Source organism: Nycticebus coucang, chromosome 1, assembly GCF_027406575.1.
Source record: "Nycticebus coucang isolate mNycCou1 chromosome 1, mNycCou1.pri, whole genome shotgun sequence".
In the NCBI taxonomy this organism is placed as follows: Eukaryota; Metazoa; Chordata; class Mammalia; order Primates; family Lorisidae; genus Nycticebus; species Nycticebus coucang.
Window position 1 is genome coordinate 137,686,256 of NC_069780.1, and position 23,119 is coordinate 137,709,374.

Below are 23,119 nucleotides of genomic sequence, written 5' to 3' on the forward strand. Positions count from 1 at the left end.
CCTATAAATCATACTACATTAAATGCCAAAACTCATTTATTTATTTATTTATTTATTTATTTATTTATTTATTTTTGTAGCGACAGAGTCTCACTGTACCGCCCTGGGGTAGAGTGCCGTGGCGTCACACGGCTCACAGCAACCTCTAACTCTTGGGCTTACGCGATTCTCTTGCCTCAGCCTCCCGAGCAGTTGGGACTACAGGCGCCCACCACAACGCCCGGCTATTTTTTTTGTTGTTGTTGCAGTTTGGCCGGGGCTGGGTTTGAACCCGCCACCCTCAGCATATGGGGCCGGCGCCCTACTCACTGAGCCATAGGCGCTGCCCCCAAAACTCATTTATTAAAATCATTGGTAAAGACAACACACATTATAAATTTTATAAAAGGTTGTTTTGGTCTGCACCTTTCCTCTTCTCTTTGTTAATTATCTTCTTTAAATAATCTGTATATGAACTCCTAAGGAGAGAGACCAAGCATCCCCTAAACTCTTGGCCCTAACCTGCGAGTAAGACCTACATGTCAATATGCCTGCATTCTAAGAATAAAAAAGAAGAATGAGAGGAATACTTATTCCATTAGGTCTTTTATAGAAATTAAACAACCCACTGTGGGTTCCCAAAGGTGCTCTGTAGAGGTACAACATGAAAACCTGCCATTTATTAACAGACATAAGCAACATACATTTAACTACATACATGTGATTTCATTGTTAAGAGGAATACATAAGTTGTGATACAGCTTAGAAACAAGCTTTAGAGAAAAATCTCCCCATTTAATTTGGTTTTTTATAATAAATTTTAATTAAGATTTAAACCAGTCCAAACACAGAACTCATTAATAAGCATAATTAATTGCTTAATGGTTAATATCTAGAAGGAAGGTATTGTGGTTGCTTCAGCAGCACATATACTAAAATTGGAACAATACAGAGAAGATTAGCATGGCCCCTGAGCAAGTATGACACACACATTCGTGAAGCATTCCATATTTTTCTACTATGAAACCAATTTATAATTACTCACACTTTCATATGAAAGATAAATCACAATTATAGCCCAGGATGAAGGAGGGAAGGGGAGGGGAATGGGAAGGGATTGGGGTGGTTTGACAGAAGGAGGGTTAATGGTGGGCCCACACCTATGGAGCATATTGCAAGGGTACAAGTCAAATCTATCAAGTACAGAATACAAATGTCTTAACACTATGATTAAGTAAATGATGTGAAAGCTACGTTAATTAGTAGGATGTAAGCACTCCAATTTGTACAAATAATCAACACACTGAATCCCACAAAAGCATAAATATATTCATGATCTATGTATGATTTAATAAAAATAAATAAATAAATAAAATAAAATAAATAGAAGGAAGGTATTTTAGTTAATATACCATGTTACCATACACATCCTCTCAATGTTAAAATATGTGAGACACTTACTCTGGCGTTTTTCTCCTTCAGAAGGGCTTGAGTGAACAGTGGCATTTCCTGCAGCATTGTTTATTTCCTGTTCATTAGCTTCTTCTTGATTCTTCCTTCTCCTTTTCTTCTGATTTAATGCAACCTGTTCTGAATCTTGCCCTGATAAAGTCAGAGACTCTTCTTCTTCTTCAGCTGGCTGAGTATCCTTTGGCAATCTTTCTGAGTCTGAAATTATAGCACTCACAGACTCATCTGGATCATTATTCACTTCTTCACAGGCAACTTTTTTCACTGAAAACAAGAGAAGTGCTGATAAATATGTAAACAATTTATAGAAAAGCTCATAAAGGTGGAAATGATAAATACTCAAGGATATCCTCTATAGTGTTATTTATAAGAGAAAAAAAATTAAAGACAACCTAAAATATCCAAGATAAAGTGACCAAATAAGTTACAGTACATCCATGCTCTAAAAATTCATGTAGCCAGTAACAATAGGAGGTTAAGTTAATACGTTACAAGGTGAAAAATTTCAAAACATATTGTTGTATTGAAAAATCAAATGGTAGAATATAAATGATACCACTTTTAAAAACAACTACATGTAGGGCGGCGCCTGTGGCTCAAGGAGTACGGCACCGGTCCCATATGCCAGAGGTGGCGGGTTCAAACCCAGCCCCGGCCAAAAACCAAAAAAAAAAAAAAAACAACTACATGTACAGATGCTCCTAGACTTACAATGGGGCTATGCTCCAATAAACCCACTATATAAGTCAAAAATGCCTTTATTTAATTCACCTAACATAATAGTTTAGCCTCCTTTTTTTGTTGTTTTTTAGAGAAAGAATCTTGCTCTGTCACCCTGGCTAAGTATAGTGGAAGGATTATAGCTCACCATAGCCACAAACTCCTAAGCCCAAGAGATCCTCCTGCATTACCTTCCTGAGTAACTGGAACTACATGTATGGGCTGCCCAGACTACTTTAAATGTGCTCTGAACACTTACATCAGCCCATAGCTGGGTAAAATCAACTAACACAGCAGTTCTCAGCCTGTGGGTCTCGACCCTCAGGAACTGTACTAAAGGGCCGTGGCATTAGGAAGGTTGAAAACCACTGATCTAACACAAAGACTTTTATAATAAAGTGTTGAATATCTCATGTAATCACTGAATATTGTACCAAAGTGAAAAACAGAAGAATTATGTGAGAAATCAAAGTGAGGTTTCTACTAAATGTGTATCACTTTTGCTCTGTTATAAAGGTGAAAAAACATAAGTTGAACCATGGAAGGAAAGGACTATCTGTATACTCTAAGGCACACCTGCATATACATACCTACATACATGTATATGTATATATATGTATGTATGTATGTGCATATATATGCATGTATATATATATACATATACCTCCATACATAACAGTGCAAAAGTGATACATATTTAGTAGTGTGTATATATATATATACACACACAAAAAAAAGGATTTAGATAGTTATCTCAAGGAAATCCAAGAATTGCTTTGAGAGACAGGTACGAAACAGAGTTCAAGAATTTTATCTTCCGGGGCGGCGCCTGTGGCTCAGTGAGTAGGGCGCCAGCCCCATATGCCGAGGGTGGCAGGTTCAAACCCAGCCCCGGCCAAACTGCAACCAAAAAATAGCTGGGCATTGTGGTGGGCGCCTGTAGTCCCAGCTGCTCGGGAGGCTGAGGCAAGAGAATCGCATAAGCCCAAGAGTTAAGAGGTTGCTGTGAGCTGTGTGACGCCACGGCACTCTACCCGAGGGCGGTACAGTGAGACTCCGTCTCTACAAAAAAAAAAAAAAAGAATTTTATCTTCCGTACAATTTTTTTCAATAAACAATCTTTTAACAAATAATTTCTAGTGGGCAGTGCTGTGGCTCAGTGAGTAGGATGCCAGCCCCATATACTGAAGGTGGCAGGTTCTAAGGTGGCCCCAGCAAAACTGCAACAAAAAATAGCCCGGCACTGTGTGGGGTGCTTGTGGTCCCACCTACTTAGAAGGCTAAGGCAAGAGAATCACCTAAGCCCAAAAGCTCAAGGTTGCTGTGAACTGTGATGCCACAGCACTCTACCCAGGGCGACAAAGTGAGACTCTGTGTCTAAAAAAATAAGAAGAAGGAGGATTTCTAGTATGGTTCCTATTAAGACATATTAATAGTCAACTGAATTTAACTTCATTTAATGTAAATTAATGAATTAAAATGTGAACTAAATTTTAAAAAACATCACCATGGAAACAGCAGCTGCTATAGTTTGAACGTCTGTCCTCTCCAAAACTCAAAGTGAAAGTTAATTGCCATTTTCACAGTATTAAAAGGTAGAAGCTTTAAGAAGTGATGAGGACATAAGGGCTCTGCTCTCCTAGTAGAATTAATGCTGCTATAAATGAACAAATTTGCCCCCCTTTCCCACTCGGCCCCGGGTGCTCCCTCTCACTGCCCTCTGCCATCAGATGAAACAGCAAAAAGGCCCTTCTCATGTGACAGTGTCTTGATTTTGGACTTTCCAGCCTCCAAAACTGTGAGAAATTAATTTGTTCTCTAAAAATTACCCAGTGTCAGCTATTCTGTGACAGCACCTGAAATGAAGTCAGACAGCATCCAAGCATCCAAACCAAAGCAAGCTTAACTTCATAACCACAGCTGACCAGACATCTTCTCCAAAAATATCTAATCTCAAAGAATATTTAATCTCATTCACTTTCATTTTTAAAAAGTCAAAAGACCTTAAAAATGAGAAAATAAGATTTGATTTATTCTATCAGAATAACCAGAAATTTTTTAAATTGAGACTTACAATAATATAGTTGACAAGTTTTTACATTAAATAAATCCCAATGAAATACTCATGCTATTACCTGTAACATGATAATCACAAGAAAAATTCCTATATCTACTTTAATCTTCTAAGAAAATGTATAAAAGTAAAAAACTCTTAATAAAAGTAGGGCCGGTGTTTACACCTTTAATCCCAGCAATTTGGGAGGCCAAAACATGAGGACTGCTTGAGGCCAGGAGTTCAAGACTAGCCTGGGCAACATAATGAGACCCCGTATCTAAAAAAAATGGAAAAGAAAAATTAGCTAGACATGGTAGTATGCACCTATAGTCCTATCTACTTGGAGGGCTGAGGCGCAATGATCACTTGAGCCCTGGAATTTAAGACTACACTGCACTAGGCTGGGCACAGTGACTCAAAGTCAGGTGCGGTGGCTCACAGCTATAATTTCAGCATTCTGAGAGGCTGAGGCAGGTGGATTGCCTGAGCTCAGAAGTTCGAGACCAGCCTGAGCTAGAGCAAGACCCTGTCTCTAAAACTAGCCTAGCATTGTGGCGGGCACCTGTCATCCCAGCTATTTGTCTGAGAATTTGGTTTGAGGAAGGGTTCCTACAACCCTAATGGTTAAGTTTAGATACAGTGGCTGTGTGCAAACTGTACAGACAATGTGCTTTATGCTGAACAGCCAGGCAGAGGATACTAACTTCTCAGTGGTCTTAGGGACCTCCCATACAAACTCTCATAGTCCTAGATTTGATTCCTACTTCTGCCACTTCTAACAGTGTTAAGACATTAGGAAAAAGTGTCTTAGGATTTCTGGGGCTCGTTCTCAGTAATCAAAACAAATGGAAAGGGGGCTGAAAAATTGGCTAATATAATGTTCCAAGATTCTTTTTTTTTAACTTCAGATTAATATGAGGGTGCAAATGATTAGGTTACATTCTTTGCAATTGTTAGGTAAAGTCCACATTGTAGTTGAAGCATTCACCCAGCAGATGTGCCATACACACCCTTTCATTGTGCCCACGAGGTGAGAGCACACCAATCCCTCTCCCTCTTCTCTCTCTCCATCCTCTTCCCCCTCCATCCCAACTGAACTTAGTTGCATTTTGCTCTCCTATGAGTGTAAACTTATTCAGATTTTTTTAATTTTCTTTAAACATGTACATGTGTTTATTTGGTTTCCACTTTTTGCCCTCACAAAATTAAAGAGGCCTAAAACTTAATAACAATAACAATGTTTAAGAGAAGGACTAGAAACAAAAACCACATAAAGAACAAAGATAAATACAACTGGAAAAGAAATCAGATGATTGGTGCAATGAAATATTGAGCAATAATAATAATGGGAAAAAAGTAACATTCACATTGTCAGATAAAAGTATGTCTATCATAGAATGCTTTGACTCTGAGGTTCAGAATGGATTCTTTAAATTAGGTCATTATTCACAGGGCAGAGTTCAAATAGTTAAGAAAATACAAGCCTAAAAATAAAAATACCTACATTTTAACAGTTTTCTATCTGTTCAAGTCAACATTAATCTTCAGAAAGAAGTTATGCTCAAACAATACAATCTAGTCACAACCCTAACATATTAGAATTCCATTTTTTAAATATTTGAATTTTATTCCTGATTTGTTTTACAGAGGAAAATAATAATAATATAACCAAACATGAAACATGATTAGCTACAACTATGCTCTAGAGCAGTGACTTTCAACCCGTGTGCTACAGCACACTGGTGTGCCATGAGCAGATCGCAGATAAGCTTTGAAAATTTTTAGGCCAGGCGCAGCGTGGTGCGGCGGCTCAAACTGAAATCCTAGCATTCTGGGAGGCCAAGGCGGGTGAATTGCCTAAGCTCATGAGTTCGAGACCAGCCTGATCTATAGCAAGACCTTGTCTCTAAAAAAACTAGCTGGGTGTTGTGGTGGGTGCCTGTAGTCCCAGCTACTTGGAAGGCTGAGGCAAGAGAATCAAGCCCAAGAGTTTGAGGTTGCTGGTAGTTAGTGCTGACACCACAGCACTCTACCAAGGGTAACAAAGTGAAACTCTGTGTCCAAAAAAAAAAAAAAAATCAGTTATTTTCCAAAGAAGTTCAAAGCACATTTAGTATATTCTTTTTTTTTTTGAGACAGAACCTTAAGTTGTCACCATGGATAGAGAGCCATGGCATCATAGCTCACAGCAATCTCCAACCCTGGCTCAAATGATCCTCTTGCCTCAGTTTTTCTATTTTTTTTATTTTTATTTTTTAGTAGAGACAGGCTCTCGCTTTTGCTCAGGCTGCTCTCAAACTCATGAGCTCAAGCAATCCACTCACCGTGGCCTGCTAGGATTGCAGGCATAAGCCACAGCGCCTGGCCCATATATTCTTTTTTTCACTCTTTTATTTTGATCAACATAATGTAAGTGTGCTGCAGAGGTTTAACTATAGGTTCAAGTGTGCCCTCAGACAAAAAAGGTTGAAGAACACTGCTCTAGAAACATGTCAAATAGTACAGCCAATTTAAAAAGTTAATATAAGGTTAGGGATAAAAACCCACCTATAGGGTAAAATGAACATTATCCTAGGGCAAGTACAATAAAAGCCCTAAGCTCAGCATTTTACAATTCACCCATGAAAGTTACACCCAATATTTTGAAATAAAAATTATTAAAAAAAAAAACAAGGCCAGTTGCAGTGGCTCATGCCTGTAATCCCAGCATTCTGAGAGGCCAAGGCGGGTACATTGCCTGAGCTCAGGAGTTTGAGACCAGCTTAACCAAGAGTCAGACCCTGTTTCAAAAAATAGCTGGGTCTTGTAGCAGGCAGCCATAGTCCCAGATACGTGGGAGGCTGAGGCAATAGGATCACTTGAGCCAAGAGATTGAGATTTCCGTTAGCTATGAGGCCACTGCACTCTACGGAGGGCAAAAACAGAGACTCTGTCTCCCTCCCCCCAAAAAAACATATATTAGATAAATATATATGTTAATATTAATATATATTATATAATATGATATTTAATTATATAATATATAATACATAATATTTAATTATATAATATTAAATTATAATGTATTAATATTATAGATATATAAAAGAACACTGATGTTTAGGCCCACATAACTGGCACAATGAAGAAAAATTAATTCCCTTCAAATGGGTGCCTTGATGATAGTAACTACCAGAGCTACATACACATGAGCTCTCAAAGACCTGATGGACAACGTTGCAAGTTTATTACCACTAAACTAAAATAACACATTTTGTTTTAAAATCAATACCTTTGGCCAGGCGTGGTGGCTCACGCCTGTAGTCCCAGCACTGTGGGAGGCCGAGGCAGGTGGATTGTCTGAGCTCAGAGGTTCAATACCAGTATGAGCAGCAGTGAGCCAGAGTAAGACCCCGTCTCTACTAACAACATCAAAAACAGCCAGCACCGCCAGAGGAAGAAGAAAATGAACAAAAAGGGAACAAAGAAGAATGAACAAGCAAACTGAAATTAAAAATAAATAAATAAAATAAAATCAGTACCTTTTACATTTTTCCGTGGTTTGGAGGATTTCTTCTCCTTTAAATTGTGATGTTTAGTAGACTTTTGTTTTCTTTTCTCTTCTTCAGCAAGAACTTTCTGAAGCAAATGAGCAAAAAAATCGAAGTCAAAAGGACGCTTTTCCTCTGTTTAAAAAAAAGGAAAAGAACTTTCAAGTTTTTGTTTTAAAAACACTGCTTCTCATTTTTACGTTTCATAACATAAAAGCAAATGGGCTTCTCTATGAACAGGAGAATGGGTAAATAAGCACACACTAGAACACCCTCGGCAATAAAAATAAACTAATTTTTTTTTAAAAAAAAGCAACAAACTACTAATGCAAGCAATAATATGGATGAATCTCAAAAACAAGGTGAAAAATTAGGTATGAAAAAATATGTACTGTACAATTCCAAGAATCAGATATTCTAGAACATGCTAAACTGATCTGTAATGGTTCAAATGAAAATAGTGGTTGCTTTGAGCTGAAAGGACAGCACTGATTGACTAGAAAAGGAAACATTTTCATCGCTTCAGATGAAAATGTTCCCATATATCGTTTAGGGAGAGTAGGTACACAAGTATATTCTTTATCAAAACTCAAATTATACTTTAACTATGTGTAAAAATGTATCAATTTTTTAAAATGACAAAGATGGCTAGGAAGTTCTCAAAATGCCCGTCGCTATCATATGGCCTACCTTTATGGCAACCACTTCACCATTTACTCTTCCTAATTGAGCAAAGTGGAAATAAATGAACATTAATCAAAAACACTCTCACTGAATACTCATTGAAGGCACTATTATAAAAAAAAAAAACTATCAGTAAGCAAACCAAGAATGAATTTAGTACTGGAGTCAAATCTTTGCCCAAGCTAAACTTATAGTCAATGTAGAGAAAATGATGCTCTAGGCTGGGCACAGTGGCTCACGCCTGTAATCCTAGCACTCTGGGAGGCCCAGACAGGTGGACTGCTTGAGCTCCCAGGTTCGAGACCAGCCTGAGCCAGAGTGAGGCCCCATCTCTACTAAAAATATAAAAAACTGAGGCAAGAGGATCATTTGAGCCCAAGAGTTGGAGATTGCTCTGAGCTATGATGCCACAGCACTCTACCCAGAACAATAGCTTGAGATTTTGTCTCAAAACAAACCAAAAAAGAAAATGATACTCTACATACAGAAGCCAAACATTGGTTTAATTACAAGATGGCCTCAGAAAAGGAAGTATACAGTAAATTAACAACACTGTCAGGAAACCAAACCCAAATCTGGAATTCCTAAAGGCTCTGTTCTGCTATGGACCGAGACTTAATCTGTTCTGACTTTCCACAGCAATGATTATGAAATACACTTAACATTCAAAGAATCCATAAAGGCTCTCCACATGGTTCCCTGAGAAATTCAAAACATAAGTTCCCCCAAAAGCTTTTATTGTTTTGTTTTTTCACTATGGCACCAAAATGAGTAAATTTTTGTTGTTTTTTTTTTCTGAGACAGAGTCTCACTATGTTGCCCTGAGTAGAGTGTCATGGCATCACAGCTCACAGCAACCTCAAACTCTTGGGCTTAAGCGATTCTCTGGCCTCAGCCTCCCAAGTAGCTGGGACTACAGGCGCCCACCACAGTGCTGGCTATTTTTTTGTTGCAGTGGTCATTGTTGTTTAAGCTGGCCCGGATGAGGTTCAAACCTGCCAGCCTCGGTGTATGTGGCTGGCACCCTACCGACTGAGCTACGGGCACCGTCCAAAATTAGTGTTTTCAAACAGAGTCTACTACGTTGCCAAGCCGGCCTTAACCTCCTGGGCTCAAGGGATCACTTAGCCCAGGAATGTCCACTTGTGGTACCTGGACTGCATGCAGCCCAGGATGGCTATGAAGGCAGCCCAATACAAAATCGTAAGCTTACTTAAAACATTATGAGGGCAGCTCCTGTGTAGGGCGCTGGCCCCATATACCAGAGGTGGTGGGTTCAAATCCAGCCCCGGCCAAAAAAAAAAAAAAAAAAATTATGAGTTTTTTTTGTGTGTGTGATTTTCTGGTGGAACGCAAATTACACGGTTCTCTAGCATGAACTTTGTAGACAACAACGTTGTGTCGCAGTGTCACGTAAAATAAACGTACATACGCTCTCACTATTTATATGCACGTAAGGCTTCAGTTTTATAGCAGTGTTCCACTTCCAGTGTGTTATGTGTCATCTTCCAAGCACAGTCCAATTGACACTATCAGAATTTACATGTGTTCATGATGACTTGGAAAGGCAGTGATTGTCAATAATATTTGAACCTACCTCTGCAATGTTAGGTACTTAATTTTATTTAGAAGTCAAGTAAGCATTCTTTTTTTTTTTTAACAGTCTCACTCTTCTACCCTAGGTAGAATGCCAGCCTGGGTAGAATGCCGTGGAATCATCATAGCTCACAGAAACCTCAAACTCTTGGGCATGAACAATACTCTTGCCTCAACCTCCCAAGTAGCTGGGACTATAGGTGTGAGCCACTGCGCCAGCTCCATTTTTCTACTTTTATTAGAGACAGGGTCTCACTCTTGCTCAGGCTAGTGTCCAACTCCTGAGCTCAAGTGGTCCAACTGCCTCAACTCCCCAGAGTTGCTAGGATTACAGGCATGAGCCACCACACCCGGCCTCTTATTTGATTATTAAGCATACTTCAACACCTTGGTGGTGCCTTACCCACTGCGCATCGGCCCTCTGCCCACACCTTATGTTGAAAGACAAGATGCCTTCTATTTTTCTGTCGACTAATTTTCATAATAAAAATAAATATAGTATTATGCTTTTAAGCCCAGAATGGCTTCTACAACATCTCAAAAGAAAACAGAATGCAAAAACATAGAAAAATTATAGATGAAGAAATACTACTCAATGAAAAATGGACAGATGACTGTTTTTTTGTCAAGACAAACAGTAACGCACTCTGCTTAATTTATAGGGAAATTGTGCAAATTTTCAAAGACTATAATTTGAAAAGGCAATACATAGGAAGAACTGTGTTGCAAGGAAAAAAAGAGCAGAAATAGAAAAGCCTGTCTTCTCAACCAGAACTTTTTTAAAGGAGTAACCACTCAGATTCTACTGTAAAAGCTAGTTATGTAGTAGCACATTTAATAGCAAAAAAATCAAAACCATTAAAAAAAAAATCAAGGCTAGCCGGGCGTTGTGGCGGGTGCCTGTAGTCCCAGCTACTCGGGAGGCTGAGGCAGGAGAATCGCCTAAGCCCAGGAGTTGGAGGTTGCTGTGAGCTGTGTGACGCCACGGCACTCTACCAAGAGCGATAAAGTGAAACTCTGTCTCTACAAAAAAAAAAAAAAAAATCAAGGCTCGGCGCCTGTGGCTCAAGCAACTAAGGCACCAGCCACATACACCTGAGCTGACAGGTTCGAATCCAGCCCAGGCCTGCCAAACAACAATGACGGCTGCAACCAAAAAACAGCTGGGCATTGTGGCAGGCGCCTATAGTCCCAAGTACTTGGGAGGCGGAGGCAGGAGAATCGCTTGAGCCCAGGAGTTGGAGGTTGCTGTGAGCTATGATGCCACAGCACACTACCCAGGGCGACAGATTGAGGCTCTGTCTCAAAAAAAAAAAAAAATCGAAACCATTTACTGATGATGAGTTTATCTTAAGCAATGTATGAAAAGATACCCAGTTTGTCTCACCAGACAGTAGACAAACAAATTAAAGAAATTAGAAAATTTATCAAAAGAAATTTGGAGAGCAGGGCAGCGCCTGTGGCTCAGTGAGTAGGGCACCGGCCTCATGTGCCGAGGGTGGCAGGTTCAAACCCAGCCCCAGCCAAACTGCAACAAAAAATAGCCGGGCATTGTGGCGGGCGCCTGTAGTCCCAGCTGCTCGGGAGGCTGAGGCAAGAGAATCGCATAAGCCCAAGAGTTAGAGATTGCTGTGAGCCGTGTGACGCCACAGCACTCTACCCGAGGGTGGAATAGTGAGACTCTGTCTCTACAAAGAAAAAAAAAAAAAGAAATTTGGAGAGCAAAGCTAATTTTTTTTTTTGAGACACAGTCTCTCTTTGTCACCCTTGGAAAAGTACCCTGGTGTCTTAGCTCACAGAAACTTCAAACTCTCTGAACAGGCTGTTGCATACTTAAGACTATTATATCAGGACTTTATTACTTATCTATGGCGGTGGGTAACATAAAAATTATGCATGAACTTATTTTTAATCATCAGCTCTTGTTAGTATTTGTACATTTAATGTGTGACCCAAAACAACTCTTCTTCCAGTGTGGCCAGAGAAGACAAAAGGTTGGACACCCCTGCTTTAACCTATCCCTGAGTAGCTGGAACTATAGATATATCCCACTGTACCAACCAGCAAGTTTTAAAGGTAACTATTATAATAGACTTCAAAAAGGCCTCATACACTAAATACATTATTTATGTATTTATACATTATTTTCTGATTATAATGTGTTACACATAATGAAGAGTTTCAGAACTACTTTTCTAACATGCAGTAGGTTGAGGACCACAATATCCCAGATCTCCTACAGGCTGTGCCTGGTAGTGGTTTGTTTTCCTGAAGACCCAATATAGTATTGGGTGTAGGATCCACTCCTATACCTTAGTGGCTACGCATAAAATAAACATATATGCTACACAATTTAAATTCTCTCTATACTTGAATTTTATTCTTACAATTAACATTAAGGCTAATCTTATGGTTTCATGGACATCTCTTAATTATAAAATACTCATAATTATGGTTCCATGAAAAATACATACGCTCCAAAGAAAAGATATAAAAATGTTGATTGATTGATTGATAAAGACAGGGTCTTATTGTATTATCCAGACTGATCTAGAACTCATGGGCTTAAGGGATTTTCTTATCTCAGCCTCCCAAGTAGTTGGGATTATAGGTGCAAGCCGCCCAGCTTAGAAACTATTTTGTTGTGGCATCATAGCTCACAGCAAGCTCAAACTCCTGGGCTCAAGCATTCCTCTTGCCTCAGTTTTTCTATTTTTAGTAAAGATAGGGTCTCGCTTTAGCTCAGGCTGCTCTCCAACTCCTGAACTCAGGCAATTCACCTATCTCGGCCTCTCAGAGTGCTAGAATTATAGTCATGTGCCACCATACTAAGCCCCAGAAACTACTTTAAAGAGTAAATTTATTTGTTTTTCTTTAGACATGCCTTGATGTCTTTCTCTAGACTTAAATAAAGGAAAAAAATGTTAGTATTAATGAGGATATTAGAAGCTAAAAAGTTTCCCTCAAATCAGGTTAAATTCAATTCAAAATGATACCTCTTCAGAGAGAGCTCCTCTGCTCAATTCAAACATTCACCCCCAACAACCTCTTTTTATTTCTTTTCAGAAACTGATCACTATGTAAAATTATCCAGTTTACCAACTATATATTTTCCTCCATCCAATTAGACTTGAGGCTCTAAACATATGAGAGCCTAAACTTCTGCCCTCTTCACCATCATATCCTCAATATCTAGAATAGTAACTAGCACACAGCAAGCAGTCAGTGCTATGGACTGAGTAACTGATTGAATACTGGAAAAAAGATCTTTAGTATTCTAACTTCCAGAAACAAGTATCTCCTAGCCTCTTAAATACAGTTCCTTCAGAACAAAGAACTCTTACAAGTGGCAGGAGTGGTACCATCAGTTCCTCTATAAGCTCCTGGATTTAAAATGAGAAATCTGTTTACCTGTTTCTGGATCATTTGGCCAATCCCTTGCCTACAGATTTATAGCAACTACCAAACCCATACAGCAAAATAGAAAAATTTCCAGTTTCATTTTTCCTATGCCAATATAAGGACAAAACAATTCTAAAACGCGCTAAAGCCAAAGAGAAAAGATCATTCATTTTGAATACTCTTTAAGTGACTCTTTGTAAAAGAGGTCTTAATACTTACGGAATGCTTTGTCTATTCTCCATCCATTTGTTTTCTCCTCACGTTTAAATTTATTCTGTTAACAACAACAAAAAAAACCTTATAGTAATTCTCTCCGATTAAACAAGATGTTCGTAAACATTAAAATGAAACTCTTGGCTAGGCACCCGTAGCTCAGTGGTTAGGGCACCAGCCACACGCACCAGGACTGGTAGGTTCGAACTCGGCCTGGAGCTGCTAAACAACAACAACGACAACAACCACCACAGAAAGAAACAGCCTGGTATTGTGGGGGGGCACCTCTAGTCCCAGTTACTTGGGAGGCTAAGGCAAGAGAATGACTTAAACCCAAGAGTTTGAGGTTGTTGTGAACTATGAAACCACTGCACAATACCAAGGGTGACAAACTGAGACTGTCTCAAAAAAAAAAAAAAAAATTTAATTAAAAAAATAAACAGATAGTGGGAGGTGCCTGTGGCTCAGTGAGTATAGCGCCAGCCCCATATACTGAGAGTTGCAGGTTCAAACCAAGCCCCAGCCAAACTGCAACAAAAAAAATAGCCAGGCGTTGTGGTGGGTGCCTGTAGTCCCAGCTACTCGGGAGGCTGAGGCAAGAAAATCACCTAAGCCCAAGATCTGGAGGTTGCTGTGAGCTGTGACACCACTGCACTCCATGGAGGGCGATAAAGTTAAGACTCTGTCTCTAAAAAAAATAAAAAATTAAAAAATTGGCTCAGCACCTGTAGTTCAAGCTGCTAAGGTGCCAGTCACATACACCAGAGCTGGTGGGTTCGAATTGGGCACGGGCCTGCCAAACAATGACATCTACAAACAAAAAACAGCCAGGCACTGTGGTGGATACCCGTAGTCCCAGCTACTCAGGAGGCTGAGGCAAGAGAATCGCTTAAGCCCAAGAGCTGGAGGTTGTTGTGACCTGTGACGCCATGGCACTCTACCTAGGGCGATAGATTGAGGCTCTGTCTCAGAAAATAAAATAAACAGATGGAGGGCGGCGCCTGTGGCTCAGTCAGTAAGGCACCGGCCCCATATACCGAGGGTGGCGGGTTCAAACCCGGCCCCGGCTGAACTGCAACCAAAAAATAGCTGGGCGTTTTGGCGGGCGCCTGTAGTCCCAGCTACTCGGGAGGCTGAGGCAAGAGAATCGCTTAAGCCCAGGAGTTGGAGGTTGCTGTGAGCTGTGTGATGCCATGGCACTCTACCGAGGGCCATAAAGTGAGACTCTGTCTCTACAAATAAAAAAGAAGAAAAAAAATAAACAGATGGAAAAGCTTTATGTAAATCTTAAGGCTTAATTTATTGTAAGGTTAAAGGGCATAAGTTTGTGTCTGAGAATGTCTACTGATGCATTCACATCTTAAGAGAGGAAACAATCGCCAATCTCTTGCTGATCAGTGATCTACAAGCTTTTACTAAAAACACAATATAAAACATTTTCGAACTATCGAAACTGAAACACAGAAAAAAGACTGGGAAAAGTAGGCAGAGCTTTAGTAAGCTGTAGTAGACTGTCACATAAGGTAAACCATCTAAGTGGGACCCCAGAAGGAGAGAATAAAAAGCACAAGAACTAGTAAAAGAAATAATGATTTCAAATTTCCCAATAGAATAAAAAATGATCTTAAGATCTAAGAAACTTAACAAACCCAATGCCAAGGCGAGGCATATCATCATCACCATATTGCTGAACACATAAAATACCTTGAAAATGGCCAGAGAAAAACAATCCATCATATACACGTATGTAGATAGAAAAATTATATGAATCATGGCTGCCCACTATACATCTGAAAACACTGGAGAAAAAGAAAAAAAAGAATGACATCTTTAAAAGATGAAAAGAGGCCGGGCCTGATTACTCAAGCCTGTAATCTAGCACTCTGGGAGGCCAACGCAGGTGGACTACTTGAGCTCAGGAGTTCAAGACTAGACTGAGCAAGAGTGACACCCCATCTCTACTAAAAATAGAAAAACGAGGCTTGGCACCTGTGGATTAAGCAACTAAGGCACCAGCCACATACACCTCAGCTGGCAGGTTCAAATCCAGCCTGGAACCGCCAAACAACAGTGACAGCTACAACCAAAAAATAGCCAGGTGTTGTGGCGGGCGTCTGTAGTCCAGCTACTTGGGAGGTGGAGGCAGGAGAATCGCTTGAGCCCAGGAATGGAGCTTACTGTAGCTGTGATGCCAGGGCACTCTACCCAGGGTGACAGCTTGGGGCTCTGTCTCAAAAAAAAAAAAAAAAAAAAATAGAAAAACTAGTTGGGCATCATGGCAGACACCCATCGTCTCAGTTACTCACAAGGCTGAGGGAAGAAGATTGCTTAAACCCAGGAGTTTGAGGTTGTTGTGAGCTATGACACAGTACTCTAGCCTGGGGCAAGCAACGGTGTGAGACTCTATCCCCCTCCATCCCAAAAAAAGATGAGAAGAAAAAAACTGTTAAACCAGATTGTTCTGTATGCACCTAAATATCAATTACCCTTCAAAAACAAGGCTGAAATAAGGACAGTCAGATAAATGAAAGCTGAGAAAATTTTTCAACAGTAGATCTGTTGTTCAGACCAGACGGATAGGTAGGAATGAAAAGCACGAGAAAGGACACTCTGCCCAAAGACCTGCTGGAACCACACTAAACTTTTAAGAGAAGAGACTAAATGATTTTTGACAGAAATAAGTCTAGTGACAAAGTTACCATTAATTACTCAGATCATCAGAGAACTCCAACCCTAAAAAAGCAACTTCTAGCCTTCACAGAAGTTTAACATTTTCTTTTCCTTTAACAAAGATCAACATTAGAAAATGAATATAAATATAAATAGTTCCCTATCTCTTGCAGAAACACGAGTACAACTATTGCATTACACTGTACAATGCCCCTTACATAATGTCCCACACAATCCATACCTAGCGACAGTTCTAGGGGAAAAAGGCTTCTTTCCTAATGGTTCCCTTTTATTTTATTTATTTATTTATTTAGACAGAATATCTCACTATGTCACCCTCAGTTGAGTGTGCTGGCGTCTCACAGCTCACAGCAACCTCCAACTCCTGGGCTTAAGCGATTCTCTTGCCTCAGCCTCCCAAGTAGCTGGGATTATATGCACCAGCCACAACACCCAGCTATTTTTTGGTTGTAGTTGTCATTGTTTGGCAGGCCCAGACTGGGTTCAAACCCGCCATCTCCCGCCATGTAGCTGGCACCTAGCTGCTGAGCTACAGGTGCCAGAGGTTCCCTTTTATTAATGAAATGAACAAGATGGGGAAGAGAAAAAAAGAAAAAAGCCCACCATAGGGTAAAGATCTCACTACAATTAAGAAAGCATATGGCAACAGAGTATAATAGTACTCAAATGCACTCTAATCCAGGAAAAAGTTCCTCAACAAAGAAATTAAAGAATAATGTCTAGATGTGATGGCTCACGCCTGTAACCCTAGCACTCTGAGAGGCCGTGGCAGGTGGATCTAGGTCAGGAATTCAAGACCAGACTGAGCAAGACAGAGACCCCCATCTCTACTAAAAACAGAAAAACCCAGCCAGGCATGATGGCAGGTGCCTGTAGTCCCAGCCACTTGGGAGGCTGAGGCAAGAGGATGGCTTGAGCCTAACAGTTTGAAGTTGCTGTAAGCTACGAAGACACCATGGCACCATAGCCAGGGTGACAAGAGCGAAACTCTGACTCAAAAAAAAAGAGAAAGCTCATCCTCTCAGGTATACTACAGCTGCAAGTGACATCAGTTTTCCTAATAGTACCACTGGTTGTACCAGCCACTTGGGAGGCTGAGGCAAGAGGATGGCTTGAGCCTAACAGTTTGAAGTTGCTGTAAGCTACGAAGACACCATGGCACCATAGCCAGGGTGACAAGAGCGAAACTCTGACTCAAAAAAAAAGAGAAAGCTCATCCTCTCAGGTATACTACAGCTGCAAGTGACATCAGTTTTCCTAATAGTACCACTGGTTGTTCCCAGAGTTAAGGTGGCCTAGGAAAGCAATAGTTAAATTAGACAATGAAAACTATACAACTCGGAATAATTCTTTTTACGCCTCTGTAGAAAATTCTAAAATATATTTTATGGTCAAGAAGCTATCTTTATAGTAGCTAAGTCACAGCACCAAAAAAAAAAAAAAAAAAAAAAAATGAGAATTTTTTTTTTTTCCAGACAGAGTCTCACTTTGTTGCCTCTGGTAGAATACCGTGGTGTCACAGCTCACAGCAACCTCAAACTCTCAGCCTTAAGGGATTCTCTTGCCTCAGGCTCCCAAGTAAACTGGGACTACAGGTGCCTGCCACAGCGCCCAGCTATTTTTAGAGACAAGGTCTTGCTATGGCTCAGGCTGGTCTGATATTTGTGAGCTCAGGCAATCTACCCGCCTTGGCTTCCCACAGTGCTAGTATTACAGGCATTACCCACGCCTGTAATTGCACCAGGCCTAAAAAAGGCTATTCTTAAGCTAAATGTTCTGATATACTTTCTTTCCTCTTCATTATCTATTTCTTCTTTTATCCTAGTTTCGGTGCTTTTATTGGAACTAACCTCAAATTCACTTTAGAAGTGGACAAGGTATTTATAAATAAGAAAATAGCATACTAACATTAAAAAGAATGTACTCATATCAGAATTGAGAAATATCAAATTACTTTTCAATCCGTGGAGGGACAAATACAACAAAAACGTAACAGTAAAAAAAAGACGGAGTGATATTTAAACCAAAGGTAAAAGTAATAATAATAATACCACCACCTGCAATATTGGTCTCCTTTCAAATAGCAAATATGATGGGTTTACTATACCTTAATTTCTATCCTTGCTCTGTGAGGAAAAAGCTGTCCAATCATGGAAAAGTCAGTTCCCACCATGCTGATGGCTAAAAAAAACATATCTGTTTCTGTAAAAATAAAAGATTTAGAATGAAAAAAATTAATCCTCCCAACATTTCAAAGAAAAAAATCTTATACCAGCATATATTGAGTTAAAAATAAATTCGATAATACTTAATTTTATTGGAAATATTCTCATAGAATATCTAAAAATGCCTTATAAACATTCTTTTTTAAAATGTAGTATAAGAGGGTGGCACTTGTGGCTCAGTGAGCAGGGCGCCAGACCCATATACCAATGGTGGTGGGTTCAAACCCAGCCCCAGCCAAACTGCAACAAAAAGAAAAAAATAGCCAGGCATTGTGGCAGGCGCCTATAGTCCCAGCTACTGGGGAGGCTGAGGCAAGAGAATCACCTAAACCCAGGAGTTGGAAGTTGCTGTGAGCTGTGATGTCATAGCACTCTACCAAGGGTGATAAAGTGAGACTCTGTCTCTTAAAAAAAAAAAAAAAATGTAGTATAAGAAATTGGCATGCTGGGCGGCGCCTGTGGCTCAGTGAGTAGGGCGCCGGTCCCATATGCCGGAGGTGGCAGGTTCAAACCCAGCCCCGGCCAAAAAAAGAAATTGGCATGCTAATAATACCAAAGCAACTAAAACAAATTTTTTTTTTTTTTTTTGAGACAAAGTCTTAAGCAGTCACCCTGGGTAGAGTGCCATGGCATCACAGCATACAGCAACCTCCAACTCAGGCTCAAGTGATCCTCTATTTTTAATAGAGATGGGGGTCTGGCTCTTGCTCAGACTGGTCTCATACCTATGAGCTCAGGCAATACACCTGCCTCAGCCTCCCAGAGTGCTAGGACTACAGGCATTAGCCACCGCACCCAGCCTACAACTGAAAAATTTTTTTTTTGAAACAGAGTCTCATCATGTCGCCCTCAGTAGAATGCCATAGCATCACAGCTCATACAACCTCCAGCTCTTGGGCTTAGTGATTCTCTTGCCTCGGCCTCCCAAGCAGCTGGGACTAAAGGCGCCCACCACAACACATGGCTGTACTGATTTTCGAGACAAGAGTCTCACTGTGTTCTCTAAGCTACAGTGTCGAAGCATCAGCCTAGCTCACAACAACCTCAAACTCCTGGGTTCAAGCAACTCTTCTGCTTCAGCAACCCAAGTAGCTGGGACTACAGGACACAATGCCTAGCTAATTTTTCTTTTCTTTTTTTTTTTTGAGAGTTTCGCTATGTCACCCTCGGTAGAATGCGATGGCATCACAGCTCACAGCAACCTAAAACGCTTGGGCTCAAGTGATTCTCTTGTCTCAGCCTCCCAAGTACCTGAGACTACAGGCGCCCCATCATGACGCCTGGCTATTTTTTTAGAGACGAGGTCTCACACCTGCTCAGGCTGGTCTCAAACCAGTGAGCTCAGGGTAATCCTTGGCCTCCCAGAGTGCTAGGATTACAGGTGTGAGCCACCATGATGGCTAATTTTCCTATTTTTAGTAGGGACAGGGTCTCACTCTTGCTCAGAGAGGGACAGTGTACATTTTTTAACAGACTATTATTAACCTATAGATGCTTTTATTATACAATCCTGAGTATAATATAAACATTATTATATTATGAACATTATTAATACTGTATTATTAATTTTCACTTCAATGTTTTTTCTACAGGAACTTTAGAAAGAGAAAATTTCCAACCAAAATGATCATAAAGACAGCCCCCACAGCACAGTGGGTAGGGCACTGGCCACATACACCAAGGCTGGCAGGTTCGCACCCAACCCGGGCCAGCTAAAGCAAGAATGACAACTGCAACAAAAAAATAGCCAGACATTGTGGCGGGCACCTGTAGTCACAGCTACTTGGGAGGCAAGAGAATCACTTAAGCCCAAGAGTTTGAGGTTACTGTGAGGTGTGACACCACGGCACTCTACCAAGGGAGACAAAGTGAAACTGTCTCAAAAAAAAAAAAAAAATGATAAAAATAAATCTTAAAAAGGTTTTTAAGATAAGGTTAGAAGTACAGTCCCATGGAAGAGCAGAAGGGAAGTGCCAGTGAAATTAGCTGGAGAGAAAACAATGTGGTAGTTTGCATTTTTATTTTCTTTTTTTTTTTTTTTGTAGAGACAGAGTCTCACTTTATGGCCCTCGGTAGAGTGCCGTGGCCTCACACAGCTCACAGCAACCTCCAACTCCTGGGCTTAAGCGATTCTCTTGCCTCAGCCTCCCGAGTAGCTGGGACCACAGGCGCCCGCCACAATGCCCGGCTATTTTTTGGTTGCAGTTTGGCCGGGGCTGGGTTTGAACCCGCCACCCTCGGTATATGGGGCCGGCGCCCTACCGACTGAGCCACAGGCGCCGCCCTGCATTTTTATTTTCTTAGGGGAGATCTGATCTAATTCAGACACAGAAAATAATTCACTTCATTTCAAATAATTTACACACACACTTTTAAATGAAAGTTAGTTACCTTTATTTGACCAGGGTTTAGAGTAATAGTTTTTCCTAAAGCTGGAATATGTAGTTGTAGAACCACGCTCAAATATGGGGTCATTTTCTTCAACAACACAGGGGCCTTTTGTCCTTAAAACTTCTACAGTTAAACTGAAAGAAACACATGTTTAAATAGATCCACATGAAAACAAATAATGCAAAATAAGTAAATAAGTTTGTGTTTTTCTTTTAAATAAGATCTTGCTCTGTTGCCTGGGTTAGAGTACAGTGGCATCATCACAAGCTCACTGCAACCTCAAACTCCTAGACTCATGAGATCCTCCTGCCTTAGCCTCCAGAGTATCAGAGACCTACAGGCACACACCATGACTGCCTTAAAATTGTGTTTTTGTTCCTTTAGACAGGGTCTCAATATGTTGTCCAGGTGGGTCTCAAAGTGCCCCTCTTGCCTCAGCCACTTGCTGTCACAGTCACTCTCCTACCTCAGCCTCGCAAAGTGCTAAGATTACAGGTGTGAGCCACTATGCATGGTCATAAATGAGATTTGAATAGTTAATACTTTGAAAGTTAGGACAGCAGTCATATAAAAGTATAATAATAAATACATTTGAAATATGGGCATTCTCTTTTTCTTTTTTTGAAACAGAGTCTATGTTGCCCTCAGTAGAGTGGCATGGCATCACAGCTCACAGTAACCTCAAACTCTTGGGCTTAAGTGATTCTCTTGCCTTAGCCTCCCAAGTACCTGGGACTACAGGCATCCACCACAACACCTGGCTATTTTGTTGTTGTTACCATGGTTGTTTAACAAGTCCAGGCTGAGTTCGAACCCACCAGCCCCACTGCATGTGGCCGGCGCCCTAACCACTGAATTATGGGCACAGAGCCAAAATACGGGCATTTTCTAAGCACGTTAATTTTTCACCTAAGACATTATTCCCGGGGGTAAAAATAAATGCCAACTTATTTTCAAAATTCATAGCAGCAATATAATATTTACAAAAAATATCCTTAGAAGGCTGGGTACAGTGGTTCACACCTATAATCCTAGCACTCTGAGAGGCCGAGGCAGGTAGACTGCCTGAGCTAAGGAGTTGAAGACAAGCCTGAGTAAGCAGGAGACCCTATCTCTAAAAATAGCTGGGCAGGCTGGGCACCAGTCACATACACTGAGGGTCGCAGGTTCAAACCCAGCCTGGGCCAGCTAAACAACAATGACAACTACAACAAAAAATAGCTGGGCATTGTGGTGGGCGCCTGTAATCCCAACTACTTAGGAGGCTAAGGCAAGAGAATCGCTTAAGCCCAAGAGTTTGAAATTGCTGTGAGCTGTGACACCAAGGCACTCTACCAAGGGCGACATAGTGAGACTCTGTCTCAAAAAATAAATAAACAAACAAATAAATAAATATAGCCAGGCATTGTGGCAGGCACCTGTAGTCCCAACTACTTGGGAGGCTGAAGCAAGAGGATCTCTTAAGCCCAAGACTTTGAAGTTGCTGTGAGCTATGATGGCACAGCACTCAACTCCAGGGCAATTGAGTGAGACTCTGTTTCAAAAAAAAAAAAAAGGCTCAGTGCCCACACAGTGGTCAGGGTGCTGGCCACATGCACCAAGGCTGGTGGGTTCAAACCCCACCCAGGCTAGCTAAAAACCAATGACAACTGCAACAACAACAAAAGAATAGGCAGACATTAATGCAGGCGCCTGTAGTCCCAACCACTTGGGAGGCTAAGCCAAGAGAATCACTTAAGCCCAAAAAAGTTTGAGGTTGCTATGAGTTGTGACATCAGGGCACTCTACCAAGGGTGACATAATTAGACTCTATCTCAAATAAAAATAAACAAAATGATAATAAAAAAAAAACCTTAGTCCACCTAAAAAAGCACCTGCTTGATTTACTTGCATGCCTCCTCTATTCAATTTATAATATCGTACTAGGCCCTCCAAATATTGAGAAACGTATATAAGCATTTATATTTATGTTTTACATTCCAACAAAGCAGTTAAATATGCTTTCAACCACTTAATGACAAATAAAATCATCGTCACAAACTAATGGAAAACAGCCTGCAAAAACAACTAGTACTAATAGCATTATATCTTTGTTTAATTATCATAAAATGTAAATGCTATAAAAATTTTCATTAATTAAAAGTGTCAAGACTTTCCATTAC

At 40.4% G+C, this 23,119-nt stretch overlaps 1 protein-coding gene and 1 non-coding gene across 5 annotated transcripts in view; one reads left to right on the forward strand and one right to left on the reverse strand.

Annotated features, from left to right (window-relative positions):
* BDP1 (B double prime 1, subunit of RNA polymerase III transcription initiation factor IIIB) overlaps positions 1-23,119 on the reverse strand; it is a 110,540-nt gene that overhangs the window by 68,607 nt on the left and 18,814 nt on the right. For all 4 annotated transcript variants that reach the window (XM_053589110.1, XM_053589120.1, XM_053589100.1 and 1 more), the window contains 5 exons: positions 20,958-21,091; positions 18,449-18,543; positions 13,657-13,711; positions 7,747-7,890; positions 1,441-1,713 (listed from right to left, as the gene is read on the reverse strand). In XM_053589110.1, the coding sequence (XP_053445085.1) occupies positions 1,441-1,713; positions 7,747-7,890; positions 13,657-13,711; positions 18,449-18,543; positions 20,958-21,091 (701 nt within the window). The remainder of the gene's footprint in view (positions 1-1,440; positions 1,714-7,746; positions 7,891-13,656; positions 13,712-18,448; positions 18,544-20,957; positions 21,092-23,119) is intronic.
* Positions 892-994, forward strand: LOC128592247 (U6 spliceosomal RNA). Its single transcript, XR_008381816.1, has one exon. It is a non-coding gene; the product is annotated as a U6 spliceosomal RNA (small nuclear RNA).